This window comes from Neopsephotus bourkii, unplaced genomic scaffold (genome assembly GCF_033783945.1).
Source record: "Neopsephotus bourkii isolate Nb327-2 ecotype Australia unplaced genomic scaffold, CSIRO-AGI_Nbou_v1 NB_1630, whole genome shotgun sequence".
Taxonomy (NCBI): Eukaryota; Metazoa; Chordata; class Aves; order Psittaciformes; family Psittacidae; genus Neopsephotus; species Neopsephotus bourkii.
The window spans coordinates 2,380,065-2,400,710 of NW_026902105.1; the positions used below are offsets into that span (position 1 = coordinate 2,380,065).

The window sequence follows — 20,646 nt, forward strand, 5'->3', positions numbered from 1 at the left end:
AGGCTCGCCGCCCCCCACCTCGCTTTCCATCTGGCTCTGGGGCTTCTCGATGTTATTATTTTTAGCTCCCCTTTGATATGTTTGGGGGTTTTGTTTTGTTTTTTCTTTTATTTTTTAGGTTTTTTTTTTTTTCCCTCCCCTCACCTCGAGGGTCACTTTTCGGGAAGGAGCAGTCCTCTCCTCGCCCGAGAAGAGCGGAGCAGCCTCCGCTCGCCGAAGGCCCTGGACTTAAAACTGCTTCTTGGCTTTTGTGTTAGCGCAACAAAGGGCTTTTATCCTGGGCCGGGCACGGCCATCTTCCTACCCTCGGTCAGTGCCTGCCGGGCAAGGCAGGGCCGGGGGCCTGTGGAGGCCTGGGTCTCTCCCGCCACCAGCGGCATGAAGTGCTCCGGCCCTGCCCGGGCGCTCGGCGGCTTCGGCTGCCCCAGACGCTGCATGCGGCGCCTTCAGCCTCGGCGTCCTGACCTTGTTTTCCCGGCGGGCCCGCGGCTGCCCGGAGACCGGCGCCTCCGCCCGAGGTTAAAAAGTAACTTTCGCAGTAGCGTCGCCGGAGGAGAAAGAAGAGGAGGTGGAAGCCGCTGGGCCCGCGCCCGCCGCAGCCCTTCTCCCGCCCCGGCGGGGCACGGCGGCGGGGGCCGCAGGCCGCGGCGGACGGGCCCGGGTGCAGCGAGGCGTGCGGAGCTGCGTGCCCCGAGGCCGGCGAGGCCAAGGGCAGAGCGGCCATGAAGTGGGAAGGCCCCCGTGCCTGCTGGGGTACATGGGTTGTGGTGCCAGGTTCCCCCAGGGCACGCAGCGGGACTGAGACGGAGCCAGCGGTGGGCTCGGCGGGAGCGGGGCCTGTCCCGGGTGGGTGTTCAGTTCCACCAACGCTTCGTGCCGATCGGTCACAAACCAGGGGCTGTTTGTATTTACCTCTTCCCCCCCCTGCCCCTTTGCGCCGCGGGGTAAAGGCGATGCCTGTTCCTCGGTGGCGACGAGGCGGCTGGGCGTGAGGGCCGCGGCCTGGCTGGGAGCGCGGCGGCGGCGCCTGGAGCTGTGCGGCGCCGGGGAGCCGCCGTGAGGCAGCCAGGCGGGAAGGCCATTTTACCTGCTCAGGTTATTAGTGCTTCTGCGGGAGGCGGGTGGGGAGAGTAACGGGGCGAGGAAGATGGAGGGCAGGAAATGGCAGTTTTGTGTTACTGCTGCTACGGTGCAGGTAGGAGCCCAAGTCGTGAGTGTAATCTCGGCTACCCTTGGTGCTGCTCGGATACAAGCTCTTGTTGGGCTCCCCAGGAACCTTTGTGGCAAAGGAGGTAGAGAGGAGGAGCCTGATGTTGGAGACGTCGACTGAGAGAGGCTTGGTGATAGCCTGTCAAGGAATGAAAGAAAGATTATCCGACAAAAGAAAACAGCAGGGTTGGCTGCCCTGATAGGGAAGAGACAGGACGGTTCAGATGAGAAAGATTTAAAAAATAATTGTATTCCTGGCCTTTTTCACACAAGTTGACAGTGGGATAGTGCAAAAAGGTAGTCATGAAATGAAATTAAACTACTTGTGATAGGAGTTGGGAACAAAGTGGAGTTTGGGAGTTCGGTCTGAGCTGGGATGAGAATTTACGCCTTAGGTGGCCAGATAAAACCAGTAAATATTTTAAGTGGAGGGCAGGGAATAAGGACAGAGCCCTGAGGGGTGCTGGTGGGGCTGAGAGGAGCAGCTGAAGGAGCAGTTACTGAGTAGGGAGGGGAACCAGATGAACTGCGGAGGAGCTGAGAACTGACAAGAAGCAGTGATGTAGGGCACCCCAAACCAACTGTCGATTCCAGAACTGCACAAAGGTGGAAAGGGGCGGTAAGTTACTCTCTGGACTAGCCTGGTTGTCAGTTTCAGCAAATGGAAACTAAGCTGCAACAGATCAAATGCAAGTGCTTAAACTTCCTCTCCTGTCACTGCCGGAGAGGAATATGGGCATGGAATATGGGGGAGAACAACTTTGTATCACATCTTTGAAACAGAACAACAGCACAGTGGAAACCCAACTCATACAAAAAACTAGGACAAAAGTGGTTCACTTCTGGGTCTAGGACGCTACTAAGCTACAGGACTATGCTTCCTTCCCAACAGGAGCAGTATGGCATAGGTGTAAGCTACTGAGACTGGAGCATTAATGCCCTTCATCCCCTGCTCTGTGTAGTGCTGCTGCAGTTACCACTGTGAGCATGTACCCTGAAGTAACAGCTCTTCCCCTGTTGCAGGTATGCCTGTGATCTGTTTCTGATTAAGGTGTTTAGAAAATTCATAGGTGGTAGGTAAGAGTTTGAAAAGGAAATAGAAGAAATCCCCTGGGCTCTCTGTACACAAGTGTAATATGAGAAGACAAATACATTTGTTTTCAGAAAAGATGACCAGGTGGAATGAGATATTAGACTGGTGGGGGGAGTTTGCATGGGAAGGTGTTTTTTTTGTTGTTGTTGTTGTTTTGGGTTTGGGGTTTTTTTAGGCTTTAATTATATCCAGTTAAAACCTAGTCCAGAGAGCACAACATTCTTTTCCTCCACATGGCCTTTCTTTTACTTCAAAACAGCTCTTCCCTACAGGTAGGACTGGAGAGGGAAGCTTATTATTTCGAGGTCAGTTAATTTATCAGTGTCATTGTGTTAGAAAAGAGTGGTTATGTGTCAGTTCCTACGCTAACAATTGGACACATTTTGTAGGGTTTGTGCTAGTGAAGTGTTGATGTAGAGGAGTAAGCAGCTGAGGGGATATAGCAAGTACGAAAAGTATGTTCCTGTCTCATCCTTCAGTGGGATTTGCTGGGTTTTCTGGAGAGGTGATACATGTCATTGCACAACAGCTCCAGGGGCTGCCTGCAGTGTCCCTCTTCGGAGCAGGGACAGAGTGCTGTAGTACCACCTGCACCAGCTTTAAGAAAAGAAGGTGGACCCTTGGGTGAAAATGCTAAAGCCGTTTGATTCTAATGCTAACTGAGGAGCTTGGAAGGGGAGATTATTCTTAAGAGCAGTGTGGGTTATCTCCCTGTCCTTCCCTTTAGTCTTTCTGCCTTAGCTGGGTCTTGCCTGCTTGCTTCCACAAACTGCTATCAGTCAGAAGAGATAAGGCATGATTTCACATGCATTTTTCAGAGGTCGTACCGACTTAAGCAGGCTGTGGCCACTTGTCCCTGCCTCCATTCCACCCTCTCAGCTGTGTCAGTAGAACTGTTTGTGCAGCTAGAGAACTGGCTCAGGGGCGTGTTGGGTTGAGAGTAGCCTGATCTCCTCTTAGAGGTTATTTTTAACATCTGTTTTTCATTGGTCTGGGTGCTTCATATGCAGGTACGGTACAAGCAAATGACAGGTGTTAAAGACGGAACTGCTCAAACTAGAACTTCTGAAGAAGGAAGTATGTGTCCTTGCCTTTCTGTGTATGTTTTGGAGATCCATGCAGCTGCTTCTGTTACTGTTCAGTTCTCAGGGCAATCACAAGGGGGCACAGGGTGGGAAGAGGGAGCATCCCCTTAACAGGATGTAAAGATGATTCCAGGGTTCACGTCTGCATTTATAGGCTGAAAAGCTTTTCATACTGTGGTAAGCAGGAAAAAATTATCACTGCAGAACTCCAGAGTAATGGCTCTAGTGCATTAGTGAAGCTAATTAGTGACCTCAATACTTGTGAGACTTAACAGGGTTCTAGACATTGTCAGTACTTCTGTGAATGAGGAGCAGCAATTGTACAACCACTTGGGATCTGCCTGGTAAGTGCTACAGCTATGCCTCTGCTGCTCCTGATGTTGTGTAAAGTCAGGAGTCCCATGTAGGCTGGGACTGCAGTTGTATGAAGAGCAGGCTTGGTAGCAGGGCTGACAATGCTGGTTGCTGTGCCTCTTGCTAGCTGGCCAGCCACATGACTGCGCTGTCAGTCAGGCTTCCAACACCCCCAGTACATGGAAGAGCTACTCAGGACACCAAGTAGATGCGGCTGGGGCATGCTTAGACTGACCACATTAAGGAGGACTTGGGGCAACCTGGGTCTGCAGCTGAGCATGTGCTTGTGGGTAAATGACCCAGAAGAGCTTGGAGGTGGGAATGGGTTCAGACCTGCTCCCGTATGTCAGTGGGGGCATGTTCACATCAGTTTCCTGGTTGGTAGTGTCTGTGGCAGAACGTGATCTTGGACTTTTTACAGGGTAATTTTGCCTTGGTTTTTCTTCCTCAGTGTGTAAATGAAGGTGCTGCCTTCATAATATTTAGGTTAAGCATCTAGTACTATAACAATTATATCTTATGGTTTACTGGGTGATTCTATGAATTGTTCTTAATTTTTTCATTGAGGGCCAAATACATTTCCTATCAGCAGATGTTGAGTAGCAATTAGGTCACAGACTGCTTTATTGCTCAGTGTGTCCACTAAGATGAATTTTCCAGCCTCTTACTCATCTGCAAATAAATGGAGAACGGGAATTGGAGGTGTTTGGTGCTTGTGCTTTTCAGGTGGCAGACATGCTGTCACAGATGTTCCCCACAAAACCATCCTTTGCAAAGTAGGTGGAAAATCAAGTGTGAAGAACCTTACAGAATCTGCAACCATATAAGTTTAACTGAGAGGAGTCAGGGTATCAAATGATTATGTTTTGCTGCTAACACTGCTGTCTCTCTGGTGCCGAAGTCTGAGGCTGGGCTGAAGATCAAAGCAGAGCAGGAAGGAGGGGGTTTTCCCAGGTCACTTAACTTGATTGTAATGCTCGCATAACCTCTTCGCTGTGGAAGGGTCAGGCGGGACATCGTTTTTGTCTGGCAGGGACATCTGAAGGGGAAATGATATTACACCGGTTGACATTTGTTGTCAGATATTTTCACAAATATTAATCCAGTGCAGACCATTGATGGTTACCTTAAATATTTGTTTCCCCATGATTATGGAGCAGCCAATGAAGCTACCCTTTTTTGTATGTGCAGGCACATACACCCACACAAGCTCTTTCAAATGCTTATGTAGGAATTCATCCTGGGATAAACTTAATTAGCATTTAAATCGGTGATTGGGGCAGTAGTAGCTAATTGAAAGAATAAGTATTTTATCCATTCTAATACACCTGAACTAACTTCATAAAGAAGAGAACAGTTGCTTACGAAATATTTAACCAAGGAAATCATATTAAGTGCATGTGAAATGTGGAGAATTCAAATATTGCAACATAACTGTAGCTTGAGAATATGTCTCCAACCTTGAAGGTTATGTGTATCTGTAGATCCATTAGTTTTCCTAATAATGAGGTATAATGGCATGTTTCATAATTCTGTATTTTAGTTGTCCTGTAAAGTATATGTATTTTTGTGTGTGTGTTTTTTAAGGAATATTCATGGGAAATCTTGACTCCCAGGATTGCTCAGTTGCTGAATGCAGGTTTTCCTGCTGACTGTACAGAAGACTTCATATTCTGAAAAAGCAGTGATCAGTACTGTTGGTGCAGTAATTATTCCATTTCCATTAACTCTGTGGAAGCAATGAATTAATAAGGGCCACAGGGCCAAGGGTTAGGTCAAACTGAAGCAGGTCTGAGAAGCCTTGTCATGACCTGTTTTTAATTTTAAAGCCTACTGCTGGCTGCTAAAACAACCTTGAGTGCTATGCACGTTCTTAGCAAAATGGAGCACGGCATGGTATGAAGCTGCTAAGTAATTGCTAGTTGTCTGATCAGCTCTTTGGCTACTGCAGTAATGTGAGTTTCAGAGTATCCTATTTTTTGAGATGTCAGTAGTGTTCTGCAAATATGCTTAAACTTGTCTTTTTGAGACTGTTTTTCTGTTTAAAAAAAAAAAAAAGGAAAAAAGGCAACAGGCTTAGTGTGCTAATAACAAAAGATTGTCTGGTAGAAATGATATTTAATTAAAGTGAAACCAGTCTCTGAAATCATAGGTATAAAAAGTTTGTCTCAGGGTGAGTAATTGCCTACTTGAACTAGTCCTCAGTAGGCATTTACTGTGTGTATTTAATCCTTGTGTCAGATTTCTTTTTTGTACTTCCACTTTGACACAGTTAATAATATTTTTGTCAATGTTAATGAATCACCTATTTGTTTTAATCTTTTTAATCACGATTACATGCTCAAGTTATGCTGGTTCTGAGTAAAAACAAATAAAAATTCTAGTAGGCATCTAATAGTTGAACTAGCCTTTTTTGCCATTCACTGTTTCTGCTCTCAGTATATTATTTTACTTCAGAATGTTTGGTAAAGGTAAAATAATTTCTGTTAATCATTTAGCATGTGCAGTCTTGTTCAGATTTGTTTTGTGCTCAAAAGGAATAATTGTCCCAAAATTGCCAGAGTCCCAAACCTGTGTTCATTAGTAGGCAGAATTACTTAGCCTCTTTAATGGGAGTTTTTTCCTTCATATGGACTGCTGGGTAGCCCAGAGGGCATCTTATATTCTCATTTCCTGGTGGCCTAAATGCTTTGATTTTCCTTCATTCTCAAGTCATTTGCATATTTATGTGCTCTGGATTGGGCTAAGTGCATTCTGGAGACCTGTTCCTGCTTCTGGGAATGATTTGGTTGTCCACGGTGAAAGGCAAAATAGCAAGACACATGGGCTGTAGTTTTCCTGTTTGTTAAACGTTTGCACTCCTTTGTAGTTTCAATGGACCACTATTATCTAATTCAAACAACAGTGTTGCTGACTTTTAATTATACTTTCAGCAATAAATCCTGAGGAGTCTAAACCTTTTTTTAACGGAATAAATCAAAACTTGCAGTGAGTCACCCATGTTGGTGTGGCGTGTTTTTATTCTGTTTTTCACTTGATGTCTAGGCAAAGTGGTATGCTGAAGGTAGTGAATTTTGAGTAACATTAGAATCTTTAAAATGAATGGTTTCAAGCACTAGGGCTAGCTTTGATTTATACATCTTTGTATAAATGAGAACAGACAGAAATTTGTCATCTGGAATCTAATGCCTGTTAACTTTAGATTAAGTTAACAGATCCCAGCTTCTGTGGGATCTGTCCTTAGCTGCTTTTTAAATGGTCATAGTAGTTCAATTTGTGTCTATGAATTCATATGTATGTACATTAGTTGTAAGTCAAATTATATGACCATCTGTTCTAAATCTGTTTTATAGTATTCTTACAGCTGAATTGATATTTGTGTGTCAAATAACCTTAACCAAAGGTCTTTAGAGCTACTGAAATGCTTGTAAATGGTCACACTCTGCCTTTCTTGGCCATGTCAAAACTGAAGTGGAAGCTTTTAGCTCTTTGCAGCTCTTAGATGTGGCTGGAGCATGGTCCTTTACCTTTTATTATACTAAGTGAAACACGTGTTCTTGAAGATCCCCGTTTCTTATTTTGCATTGGAGGAGAAACTAAGCAGGCAGGTGTTCTTTCTGTAACTCGTAGCACACTGAGTAACAGCATAGTTCAGCCATGTCTCTGATCAGGAACCCACGATGCAACATGGTGTATGGTACATGCCTGCATGCAATATAGAAGTGGCCCTTTGGCTAGCATCTCAGTTTAGAAAACTTGTGGGTTTTTTTCCAGGGTTTCTGGATTGGGAACAGTTGCCCTGTGCACCTTCTCATTTATTATCCAATTGAAAAAAGAGCTGGTGAAAAATATCCTATGGCCTTGACGTGCTGGGCTGGGAGCCAGAATGGCATGAGTCTCTCTTGCCTTTTCCAGTTACTTGACAGGTGCTAGAATTTCTATGCAATTTCTAACAGCTGTATGGACCACAGCCTCCTATCTCTTCTCCCTTTTGCAGTGGATATGTGAAGATGTGCTTGGAGCACAGGCAGGCTCATGCTTGGGCTGAAACCTGGGAACAGGGATTCCTCCCATTCTGCTGCCTTACACTGCTTGTTCCCCTCTGACACCTAACCTTTGCAGGGAGGGCAAAGCCCTAATGCATAATCAGGAGACAAAGAAGTCCACAGGAGCAGCTTTATTCTTACTTTTTTTATAAGGTTATTGAAGGAACAAATGCAATGTCCAAAAAAAGCAAAATCCCCCAGGAAATGCCAGGGCTGGTTGCTCCCCATGTCACTTTTAACAGTCTGCTTTGGATTTCAGGGGATGAATTTTCCTGGTCACAGCAAAAGTTGGGGGGCAGGCAGGATAAGGCTTTCTTCCTTACTGGAAGCACCAACTGGATCAGGTTGTAATGCTGAGCATATGATGGGGAGAAGAGTAAAATGCAGCTGTACTTGATGCAGCCTCGCTGCATCAGTCTGCTTTATGTTCAGTGGCAAATTTAGCAGAGAGGCTGAAAGCTGCACAAACTTTGCAAATTCAGCAGGAAGCTTTTGAGCATCACAACTGGCTGACAGACTGGCAGGCAGGACATCTTGTTTCTGAGTAAAAAGAAAGCTTTCTTCAGGGAGCTGTGTTTTTTTGCCATTGTTTATGAATGTGTTAATGGGCCTTTCTGATGCTGTGTAAGCTAATTTACAAATTGCATCAAGTTGGGTGAGAATTTGCCTGTAGCAGGATTTTACAGCCCCAAGTGCTGGCTGTTGAAAGTTCATTATCTCTAGTCTGAAGAAGAGCGTGAAAAGCCAGCCCTTTTCTTTCAGCTAATTCATTGACTTTAAGTACAATGCACCTCTCCAGTCTGTGTTTACTGCAGCAACTGAGACGAAACTGAGTGCAGTTTTGGACATCTCTGTTTATACAGTACACTTGTATAGGTTTTATAAAATTACATTATCATTATTTTAAGTAAATAAAAAAAAAATCAGTTTACCAGATGCAGAAATCACCATAATGGTGATACCTTAAAAGGTGTAAGTGGTATAAGTCTGGAAAACTTTTGTATAACTTTTCTTACGAGGAAAGCACACAGATCATGTAAGATGGTACAAACAAGATCTCTACTAAACAGCTGGGGGGACGGGGAGACAGGGCGGGAGAGATTTTGCAAAATAAAGGCCCTCTGAAGTTTAGTCTTTACATAAACACTGAAGTGTCAGGGTAATTGAGCTTCTAAGCTAGATCATTCCTCAGAAAACACCTTTCATCCTCACATACTTATAAATTAAGATACCTAACTGCTACTACTGTTTAGCTTAAACCAACAGAAACACTTTTGCATTTATTAGGAGCAAACCCAATAGTTTGAAGGGAAACCTACTTCATAGGAACAATGTATCCTCAATTGCTAAGCTGTATCTCCACGGTAAAATAATGGTAGGATTTCAGCAGTGCAGGCACATCCTTCCTAGCTGTGCTCTGGTTAGCACGTATTCTGACTGCCAGAGAGAGGATCAGTGAAGAATGGGCATGGTGGTCAGGGCTGGGCTGGGCTGTGCAGCAGCCTTTGCAGGCTGGTTTAGATGTGCCTGGGGCTACAGTGGATATTTGCTGGTACTGCTGGCCAGGCTAGATGGGGTCTTCCACTTGCAATCTTGTTTTATCTTCCTCTCTTAAGTGGGTGGTTCTCCATGGATGTGGTCACTGATGGGTTTGCAGCTTGTGATAAGATTTATAGATGTGTTGCTAATTGCAGGTTCCAATTGAGGCATTTCTCATAGGTGGGGTGTTCAGAGCAGCTCTCTTTGGTGGTTCCTCTTGTGTTTCTTGTAGTGTGTCACCCTTTAATCTTCTCCATGGCTCAGGTGCCACTAGAGTTACCCTCCTCGAAGCAGCTGCCTGCTGTAATAAGTTACACAGCCGGAATAGCTAAGGGTGCCCCATCATGGAAGGGTGCCTGATGGGACCAGGGGAGCTTACCTGTGCAGAGCCTCACTCAGGAGGCTTGGTTTTCTTGGCATATATGAAAATAGAAAATATTTATCTCCTCTGGTTATGGGGGGCTTTGCTACCCTTCTGTCACATTTGGCTAAAATTGTCCAGGAGGTTCACCAGTTGTGGAAAAGGAAAGGGAATTTGGGTGCACACAAGTCTCATTTCTCAAGAGAAACCCTCCTTCCCATCCAAATGACCTTAATTAATAGAGTAGTTTTCTTGAAGCCATGGCAGTTGTTTTGGCTGAGTGCTGTAAGTATAGTCTTGGAAATCATGATAATTAGATCTGACCATTAACCTCCCACAGAGCTGATTAGGGGCATGGGGGTGATGAGGAAGTTTTTTATTTTTCTTGGTGCTATTGTTTGAGTCTGTTTGCAGGGTAAACACAATGAGTGTGTCTGTTCATTATGCTGCAGACCAACTCTCAAGCCAGAGGAGACAAATACTTAGTTTTTAAACGTGAAAACCTGGGTTTTTACAGAAAATGTGCTCTGGGGAGATGTTGGGAAGGCTCCTTGTCTATGTACCTGTGGCTTTTCCAGCCATGCCAACTGTTTATTTAGTGAGTGGCTCTTCCTACAGTATTTATCTCCTCTAGTTTAGGTTTTCTTCAACACAATCATATACAGCACCTCTGAAAGACAGCACTCTCTTCATTGATTTAAGATTGTCTTGACTAAGTTAGAGCAGCAGAGATTGACTCCTTCCCTCCAGCATTTCTGCAGACAAGCACAGCCCAGGTCTTAAAATGTGTGGTTTTAAAGGGCATATCACAGTCCGTCTGTAGTGCTCATAACTCAGTTATGACTATTGCGTGGCTATGGGTGCTCTGAGTAACAAAAGACAGTTACTGATTGTAAGGGAAGATTGCTACAGGAAGGAGAGTGAGTGATATTTTGTGCCTTGCAATGGGTAGATGCCCATGGGTTTAACTGAAGGGGAGCTTTGTTGAGGAAAGGAGAATCCTTGCCTGGAATAATTGCCTCTGAGCCAGGGAGAACTGGCTACTCCAGAGTGGGAACAGGACCTCAGCTACCACTGGCACAAACAGTGGGGTTGTTGCAAATCTGATTTGAGTTGCTAACAATAAGGGGTTGAAAAGGCAAGCAGACCTAGCATTCTCTGTCTTCCCTTGAGCTCCCAATTTATGCTTCAGCTTCACCTGCTGAAGCAAACCTGGGACAGCACAAATGCATATGTGAAAACAAAAAGCATAAAAATCTGTAGAAGAGATGGCAGAAGGTCAAGCAGAAAGGTCTTTGGAAAAGAGAGGACTTTTCTAAAAATCCAGATATTTTTAGATGAAAGGAAAATGTAATCCGAACTGTAATTGTTGGCACTCTTTTGTGATACAAAGCTACAAAATGCTCTTCCCCCCACAGAGCTCATAAAACTGTGCTCTGTGTGCCAGAAGGATTATTTTGTTTTTCATTAAATAAAGAAACTTGTAAACAGCGCTCTGTACCATAGAGATGATAATCTCCACTGTCCCCCTCCTCTTCCTTAAACACAGCAGCACGCACTTTGCAGGTTGGGCTCAGGCAGCAGCAGAGCCCTGGGGTGAAGCCCCAGCCTCGTGGTCACTGCAGCTTGGGGGCCAGGCAAGACGTGCTCCCCATGTCCAAGAGCATTTACTGCATGTGTTCAGTTGTGCTTTTATCAAATCCTGTTTCTGAAATCAAATAAAATGCTCAGTTGGACAGTGTTTGAATGCCACTCTCTGAGCTACAGCAGCCATTCGTTGGGTTATGTCTGTGGAGCTGGCACTGCTGCAGGTAGGAGAGAGCAAAAAGAGGAGACTGAATAATGAAGAGTTTTTATGTGGAAGATGGCAAGAAATGTTTACGAAGATCACCAGGAATAGCTCCTAGTTTTGCCAGTTAAGTCAGTATGTTCAGGTATTCTGCCATCTTTGCAGCTTTCAAATGTAATGTGTTAAAAGTTGATCCTTGTAACTCGAGCCACAGTTCTTGACAGTACTGTTGCAACATACACCCCTCACTCCCTGTTACCCTGCCTAATCTGTTTGCCTACTGTCTTGTGTAATAGGAATGCAATTTTTTTTGTGTGTGTGTAGCTCTTTTATCCATAAGTTTATTGAACATTTTACAAAAAGCAGCTACTGTTGTCTTTATGCTTCCATTATACTGTAGATTTCAGCCATACCTGTGGTGCAGCAGCTTCGCTCGTGATATACTCAGGCACTGGTCAGTTTGTACCACATTCAGGCTGAAGGATACTGCTCTGCTGCAAATCCCACTTACTAATGATCTTGTATTGCCATGGGTCTTTAGCTAGATGTGGTGAGTGATAAAGTGTGAATTGATATGAAATATGGTGACTTCTGCTCCATCCACTGGACCTATTACTCATGTCTCATTACAGAAGACCTCTCTGAAATTAGGGACATATTGCATTCCAAAAGCAGAGAACAGCTCAATTACAGGGTGTACCAGTTGTTAAATACTGAATTATACTCTGTTTAGGTGAACACAGGATTAGTATTAGATATTTTTATTTTCATTCATGTCTTCTTACTTTAACATTTCAGTTGAATGTATTTTTCCTTAACCAAGTATACATCTAACAAAAATACTGGGGCAAAATGTTCTTATATTTTTACTTCCTTTTTTTTTTCCCAAATAGTTTTTAAATATTTTCATCACTCTATCTGTATATTAGTAAAACTGCATTTGAATTGTTATCACAACATCTGCACACATTTAACTTTTTTTCTTAAGTACTGAAGAAAAATAATGGTGATAAATATTTGTGTCACCAAATTTAATACAGAGGTGCTTGTTGTAATCCTGTCACTTTCATTGAGCTATGTGATGTTCTATAACATGTCTTGTTAATAAAGTAATCCCTTCTGGATCATCATTTTATTCTTCCTGTCTATGCAGTAACAAGCGACTTGTGGCCTTAGTGCCAAATGACACTTCATTCAACACCAGACGAGCCTACACCAGTGAAGATGAAGCCTGGAAGTCGTATTTGGAGAATCCCCTAACAGCAGCCACCAAGGCTATGATGAGCATAAATGGTGATGAGGACAGTGCTGCTGCTCTTGGCCTATTGTATGACTATTATAAAGTAGGTAACTCTATTGTTAATCCTCCCTGCTGCACTAGCAGGGGACTTCTCTAAGAGACATCAAAAAAGTCTCTTTTCAAAAGTAGAAGTCACTGCATCTTGTTTTTTTTTTTTGTCTCATATTTGCACCAAGCACCCTTTCTGTTTTAGGGAGCCTGTCCGAGATTGTTATGTGTTTAGTTCTGGAGAGAAAAAACAAAGTCAGAACTCTATATTAAATTTGCAACCATGGTTTCTTTTTGAGCATAATGTTCTTCCTCTTCCCTTGTAAGAGCATTGGTTGAATTAGCTCCCTTTTTATTTGTGCTTGGATATATGCAGTATACTTTAAAAAGTGTAAAAGGGGAGGCCTTGTCCATCTGTAGGTTTGTCTGCTTTCCTGGTTCATTCCACACATGTTTTAGTTTGCTCTTTAACTGCAGTATCTCTCATCTGACAGTTTCCCATGTTATTTTTATTTGCATAATGATAGCAGTAGGCTGTGTACAAACACACAGTGAGGTCTAGCCCTTGCACTGGAAGTTTGCAGTTTAAGTAGAAAGGTGGAGGACAGAAATGGAGCTGGACACAGAGACAGGGATCTAAGTCAGTTTACAAGAGGAAACACTGACACAAGGTTTCATTTTATACCAGGTTCTAAGCCCAGGACTTCACCTACCATTTTGATACCACCTTTCCTTTTTGTGTATTTCATAGTATTTAAGTAGAGCTATATTTGAGATTTCTGCTGAAATCAGAGGAGAATCCTACAGGGAGGCTTTCTGTGTAAAACAGAAATTTCTCTTGGAAACCCAGGCTGACCCCTTTGTACTCTGCAAGTGGAATCAGTGTTGACCAAACACTAAAGTATGAAACTGCTGAACTATCTCAGTACTCCTGAAGCCACCTATGCCTGCACTGGGAACACAATCTTCTGTGAAAGCGAGCAGAACAATGCCAGCCCCCCTCGCAATTCATAAAGAAGTAGCAGGAGTGAAAATTCAAAATTAAAAATCTTTTTAAAACCTTTTATTTTAGTATTTATTAGTACAAATGCTTTTAGAGAATGGGCTCCTCTTTTAGTCTCTGCTACGATCACTAAATGTGTAGTCAGGAGAAGGGGGCGTAGGCAAAAGATGCCATATACCAGCCCTATGGCTAAATATTACTTTAATTTCTTTACTGATTATATTTCAAGAGATGTTTCTTGCTTTTGTGTGTTGTCAGTAGCAAAAAGCTTATCCCAGTGACAAAGAAGAAAGGTTCTTTTCTCTACTTAACAGAGTTGCCACAGTGCCAGAGTCTGAGAAGTTAATATGAATTTGTAGTATTTGGGATGTGAATGAGCATCTGGAGTGTTGACTTCTGTCTTAATAATACCTTTGTATGTAGCAGTTCATTGATCTGGATTTTTTAAACAAAACCAGAGAACAGCCCTTTTCGTTCTCAAAACTGTCTTCTAAGAGATATGTCTGTTCCTTGTTCCAAGCAATTGCAAAAGACTTGGGGTTCAGATGGAATGAGCTGTGTTAATCTCAAAGCCATTTCCAGCATTCAATGTAACTATTTCTGTCTTCAACTGGGAGAAAAGGTTAACTTGTGTTGATGCTCTCAAACAGGAACTTTAAACCTAATTTAAACCTCTGTGCTGTAATGTGGAAATGTAGAGAACTTCCAGTACACCAGATTTTCTTGAATTGCCCTTATTTATCATCTGGCTCATTTGTTCTGACATGCTGGGTAATTTTTTGAAGTACTTTTTGCAGTCAGTAGGAATTATTTGAATGTAACTGTTCGGGGGTTTTAATTTTTTTTTTTTCATTCTCCTTTTTCTTGTACTAATGTTTACCTAAACATACATCCTCCTTCAGGCATAAATATATGATCTTAACAAGGGAACCAACATGTGCAAAATGTGGCTTGGATCCCACTTCTCTAATACATGAAAGAGTTGGGGTTTTTTTAACCAGCAGGATGTTTAATAGGGAGAGAGGATGTCCCAAGAGAAGGAAAGGCTCTGGCTAGCACTCTGACTCTGCTGCTGTCCTTCAGATATAGCTGGTGCTAACCTTGGCTACTGAAGTGCACTGTAGTATTGGTTTTCCTCTAAATTCAGGTATTTTCCTGATACTTCCTGAAAGTATTTAAAGATAAAAGGCACAGCTTTAGCCCATTCTTAGATCTATTCTTGCCCTTTAATCTGGAGTTAACTGCTGAGACAGAGTTGATATATGTTCTTTTATAAAAGATAGAAGTTTTAGCTCCCAAATTGCTGGTTCAGCAAGAAAACAGTATGGTCATGGCAGCAGCTTTGCCCTTGGAGATTTCATATCTATGCTGGTGTTAGGAAACTGGTATGTGGGAAGACAAATCTTTTAAGTTGCTTGCTGTCAATTTTAAATCTGTTGAGGGGACAGATTTTGCTGGATTTTTAATCCTCATGGCTGTTGATGTACTCAGCAAAGCAGAATTAAGTGTTCTCTGATGACATGTCAACATGCCCTGACCTGTCTGCATGCTGGGAAAGCGAAGGATTCACAAACTTCCCCTAGTACAAGTCCTGCACACTCCAGACTGCTCTATAACAGGAGGAGTTAGCTGGCGCTTGTGGTTTAATCAAAAACCCTTTTTTCTCTGAGCTAAAAGGGTCTCCATGCAGAGCTCATCAAAGCGGCATGTATTCCTTCTCATCTTTTACTATTTGGTAAAAAGTGTGAGTGTGTTCGGAAATATAAGCTTTGATTTTGAGATGGCTTGGACTAGCTTGGTATTGCAAAGGTAAGGACATAGAGTGCTTTGCTCCAGACTGATGTGCCCAAGAACTAGAAAAGAAAACAATACCTACACTATTTTCCCCTTTGGATTTTTTATTTCTGTTCACAATTAGCCTCCCAAAGAAAAACAGCTCCTGGCATCTGTGAACTAGACAACACTGATGTGGTTAAATTCTTCTAGTTGTTGCAGTAGAGCAGTCTGAAGCTGCAAATACCTGACAGTTGTGTTTACCTGACCCCATGCCTGGTGTTGTTCTCAGGTTCCCAGAGATAAAAGGCTGTTGTCTGTTAACAAAGTGAGTGATAATCAAGAAGACCAAGATAAAAGGTACAGTATTATTCAAAATCATATACCCAGCTACTAACAGTGTTGATCAGTTATGAACTGAAGGAACTATGATAACCCGAGGGTTTATAGGTTTCTTTCAGAAGGTAAAAGAATGAAGGCTGTTTTGGGAAGCAAACTTTACTCCTTTTTACGTTTAATTTATTAGAAAACTTGAACATTATTATTAAACATGCAATTTGTGAAGTCTCAGAAAGCATCATTATTTGTGTCTTGTTCTGCTGCTGCTGAGATTAGTAAAATCAGCTTATATGGACAGTTGGCTGTTGGCTGCTTTTCTTTCAATTTTCTTCTAGAATAAAGAGTGCATAGTTTGGCCTCAGTAACCTGATTTACTCAGTTTTATTTAACATAGCCTAAGGTCTGCCCAGAAGCAAATAAAGTGGCTCTTTAAAATCATTTGCTAAAAATTATTTTCTTACTCCTCTCAGATTTCAGCCTCCCTCAGGCTAAAAGTGACTTGAAGAGTCAGAGGAAGCTGACTCCTGCCTTTGTTAAGACTTGTGGACAAGAGAGAGTGTATATTTATGTAGAAAGATCTAAGTTTCTACATATATGAAGGTATCTTCATGTAAAATTATGGTGGAGAGAAGCTTCATAAGATTTATATCAATGTAGCTAATTTGGGACAACCTTAGATTACACTGGCTGTGTGGAGTAGAAATTTAAATAGGTAGTAGTATAAAGTCACTGTTTCAAAATAGAGTATGAACCTTTTTTTGAGGGACAGGTTTTCTTCTGTAAAAACCAGAGAAATTCCTAAGTTGAGTGTGATTGACAGAACTGGCCTTTGGTGGAAAGCCAAGAGAGAGGAACTGTAATGTCAGTGTATCTCGTGTGTTGAAAAGAAAGCAGTGTGTTGCACCTACTAAGTTTTATGAACTAACAATTTTATGTGAGTGCAACTACTATCAGCAATCACATTGCTTTCAACAGCAGATGTGGGTAGATGTGGGAATGCAGCTTGAGGTTACCTTGCAGCAGTTGTAGTTACTGATCTACTCTGATACAATGAGATTCCTGGGCTTGCCCTTACAGAAGAGTGTTGGTACCAGAGTTACACAAACAGTAGTGGCCTGTCAACAGCCTGAAAGAGCAGGCGTCAGCATATGAACTTTGCTGTTGATATTCTGCCTATTTCATATGCAAATTATCTACTGTGAGTAATCCATCCCTCACCTTACTCCTCATGCTTGTTTTATGCCCAAAGGCTGTTGCACTGATGGTTTGATTTTGCATCCAAATTATAAGACAAGGCAAAAGCAACCTGGGATAGCCAGAATTTATTGCAACAGGTCATACTGATTATAGGTCAAATCCAAATGCATTACCTTCCTCTAGCTGTTAGAGCTCTGGATCTCTCTGCTTGCCTCACGATGTCTTTTGCCTAGTATTTGTTAGTGTACTACATCTTACGGCAATGGCTTATCAGAATTATGAGATCTCCTTCCTGGCCATCTAAGAACATTAAGCTATTTAAGGAGGAGGTTTACTCTTATCAGGACACTTCATAATATTTTTTGGTTTTGTCTCACAGAAATTGTCTTAACACCACAGAAGCTCAGAGTAATTTGAGTGGGGGAGAGAACCGTGTGCAAGTCCTGAAGACGGTGCCAGTTAACCTTTCCTTAAATCAAGATCCTTTGGAGTCATCCAAAAGGGAATACAACACAAATGTGTCTGGGAGCTCAACACCCATCACTGGGACTGGAGTGACTGTGGTTAAAGCTGAGGAGTTCACCCCTGTTTTCATGACCCCACAAGCACACTATGCAAGAGGAGAAAATGAGGAGCACCGAGGTGTTATCTTCGAACCATATGAAGTGTCCAACATTGCTCCCCACACAAACTATCTCAAAGAAGACCAGCGCAGTACTCCTGACAGTACGTACAGCGACACCTTCAAAGATGGAGGAACAGAAGTAAGTTTTTCACCTCCAGTTAGTATCTAAGAACTCGATAAAAAGCTGTAAACAATATAAGGTGATTTGAGCTGTCCACAGGAGCCACTAGAACAGCAATGATGCTTGTTTCAACAAATTCAATTCTACTTCTTGCTGTGTTCCCCTCAGTCTGTGCTCTGAAGAGAATCATGAGGCATTTCAGAAGGCAGATTTAAAGTTGTTTATTGAAAACTCTGAGAATAATAGACCCCGATCTTTTGTCTTCTGGGATATTGCCTCAAGTAGAGGATAGTTGCAACTCTGAAAAGATTTGTTTGCTTTTAGCAAGATCTGCCTTCTGAGCTATTCATAACAGTAAGAAATAGCAGCCACTTTGTAACTGGGAAGTTCTTAATGTTCTTCTAAAAGTGCAAATAAGCCTCTGCTGCTAGATAAACCCAAGTAATTTATTCAGAAGCTGTCTGTTGCACTAAGATTTAACTCTGCAACATGGGTGAGTGAGAAAAAGTAGTAGAATCAGCTGACTAAAGGGGAATGGAGAAGTTAACAGGTAGGGAGACTTTGGTGGGTGTGTATGTAGGGGAATGAGAAGACAGATAAGGAGCTACCTTGTAACTATTTTACAGTTATGCTGAGGCAAACTCATAGAGCCAGCTTTAATATTGTGCCTACCCTCTCTCTGCTTTTGCCTGCTGCAGAATAATGCAAACAAGCCAGAAATGTAGAAAGGTAGAAATTATTTAAAGCTGACAGTAGCTCTGCAAAAAAATGAGAGATATTAGGGGATAAAGATCTCGTTGGTGTTTTCTCCTGTAACTCTTATGAAATTGTAAATGTAATAAAAGTACAAGGCAAACTACATTAGGGCTGAGTTAGTCTGACTGGATATATAAGGCATTTACAGTTTGTATGTGTATTATAGAAAAGTAGTATTATAGAAAAGTAAACTGTAGCCACACAAGCGTCATGGATCAGGATGTCTGGAGGTGAAATCAATTTTCAGATATAGAACATGTCTAGGTCAACTACATGAATAATTAATGGAGAAATCTAGCCTGCCATTGAAAAATCAGTAAGATCAAACTTTGGATTAGAAACACTGCTCTGCATTATCAAATCACATCAGCTATTTTTTATTGTTATTGCTAAATGGCTCTTTATGTGACTCCAGTGGTACTGTACCTGTGGTTTTCCCTGAGGTGCTGTAGCTGAGTGATTCCATCACGTTGGATTGTTCTGGGACACACTGCAAAGTGCTATCAAATATGCAAAGTTGTTTAACTTGGAGGGAATTTAGATCCATACATTGGCCTTTCCTCCCAGACTCCACTTAGCCCCTGTGTGCTGTGACTGTTTTTCCAGCATTGTGCTATTGTGCAGGGACAGCTGTAGGAAGGTATGGGAAAGCATAAGGCAAAATGGGAAAGTGTACCGAAAGAGAAACTTGTGCTGAGTTAGTGTTTAAGGTAGGAATACAATTGTTCTTACTAGTTTTCCTATTCATTTGGTGATACTGGCTGCAGGAGATTTGCTCTGATACTTGCTCAATATTTAAAAACATTATGAGTATGTATTTAGAAACAGTTTCAAAATTGCTTGAGTGACTTAGTTCTGTTATACTGAAGAGTGCTGAGTATTTATAGACTCCTGTGGTAGTGCACACTTCAGTCAGTCACTTGCTATATTATTCAGATACAATTTCAACAATTATGTAAATATACCTTGCTCATCTCTTTCATTCTTATTTAGGTGTGATTGATTTATTAGTTCTTTATAGTATAGACAAAATTTTCAATGATAGATAAGTAAATTGAATGTTTTTGACGATGTCAACCTCTAGCCTTCATATAAAATGTGAGGACTAGCATATTAATATGGGACCATCCTTATTGTAATACTCCTCAGATGTGAGATTTTTTAGAGTATTTAGTTTATCTGTTCTGCTGCTCATGGATCCTTGACTTCTGCTCTTAAGGAAATCTTCCTAACCAGTACATAATACCTTTGCACTTAACGAGTATCTGACTGAATGTTTGTTATGGCACAGTTGTGCATAAGGTAAAAAGTGTTTCAAAATTGCCTGACTTGTCACTTAGAATCATAGAATAGTTAGGGTGGAAAGGACCTTAAGATCATCTAGTTCCAAACCCCCTGCCATGGGCAGGGACACCTCACACTAACGCATGTCACCCAAGGCTCTCTCCAACCTGGCCTTGAACACCACCAGGGATGGAGCATTCACAACTTCCCTGGGCAACCTATTCCAGTGCCTCACCACCCTTACAGTAAAGAATTTCTTCCTTATATCCAATCTAAACTTCCCGTGTTTAAGTTTGAACCTGTCACCCCTTGTCCTACCACTACAGTCCCTAATGAAGAGTCCATCTCCAGCATCCCTATAGCCCCCCTTCAGATACTGGAAGGCTGCTATGAGGTCTCCATGCAGCCTTCTCTTCTCCAGACTGAGCAGCCCCAACTTTCTCAGCTGATCTTCATATGGGAGGTGCTCCAGTCCCCTGATCATCCTTGTGGCCCTCCTCTGGACTTGTTCCAACAGATCCATGTCCTTTTGATGTTGAGGACACCAGAACTGCACACAGTACTCCAAGTGAGGTCTCACGAGAGCAGAGTAGAGAGGCAGGATCACCTCCTGCAATCTGCTGGTCATGCTCCTTTTGATGCAGCCCAGGATACTGTTGGCTTCTGGAAACTTCTGGACACAAAATAGCTTTTAATTGCTAACTTGGTGATCACAAAAGAAGTTCTGGTGAATGTAATGATCCATCAGTGAATCAGACACATCAGCAAAAGCATGTTTTGAGCA

General features: G+C 42.5%; 1 protein-coding gene across 6 annotated transcripts in view; it reads left to right on the forward strand.

Moving 5' to 3' along the window:
- GRHL2 (grainyhead like transcription factor 2) overlaps positions 1-20,646 on the forward strand; it is a 70,421-nt gene that overhangs the window by 649 nt on the left and 49,126 nt on the right. For 4 of the 6 annotated variants that reach the window (XM_061373285.1, XM_061373287.1, XM_061373288.1 and 1 more), the window contains exons 2-4: positions 12,630-12,819; positions 15,833-15,900; positions 17,456-17,840. In XM_061373285.1, the coding sequence (XP_061229269.1) occupies positions 12,630-12,819; positions 15,833-15,900; positions 17,456-17,840 (643 nt within the window). Of the gene's footprint in view, positions 1-181; positions 847-12,629; positions 12,820-15,832; positions 15,901-17,455; positions 17,841-20,646 lie in introns of those variants that run through there. The other 2 variants (XM_061373289.1, XM_061373290.1) reach the window with 2 other exon arrangements.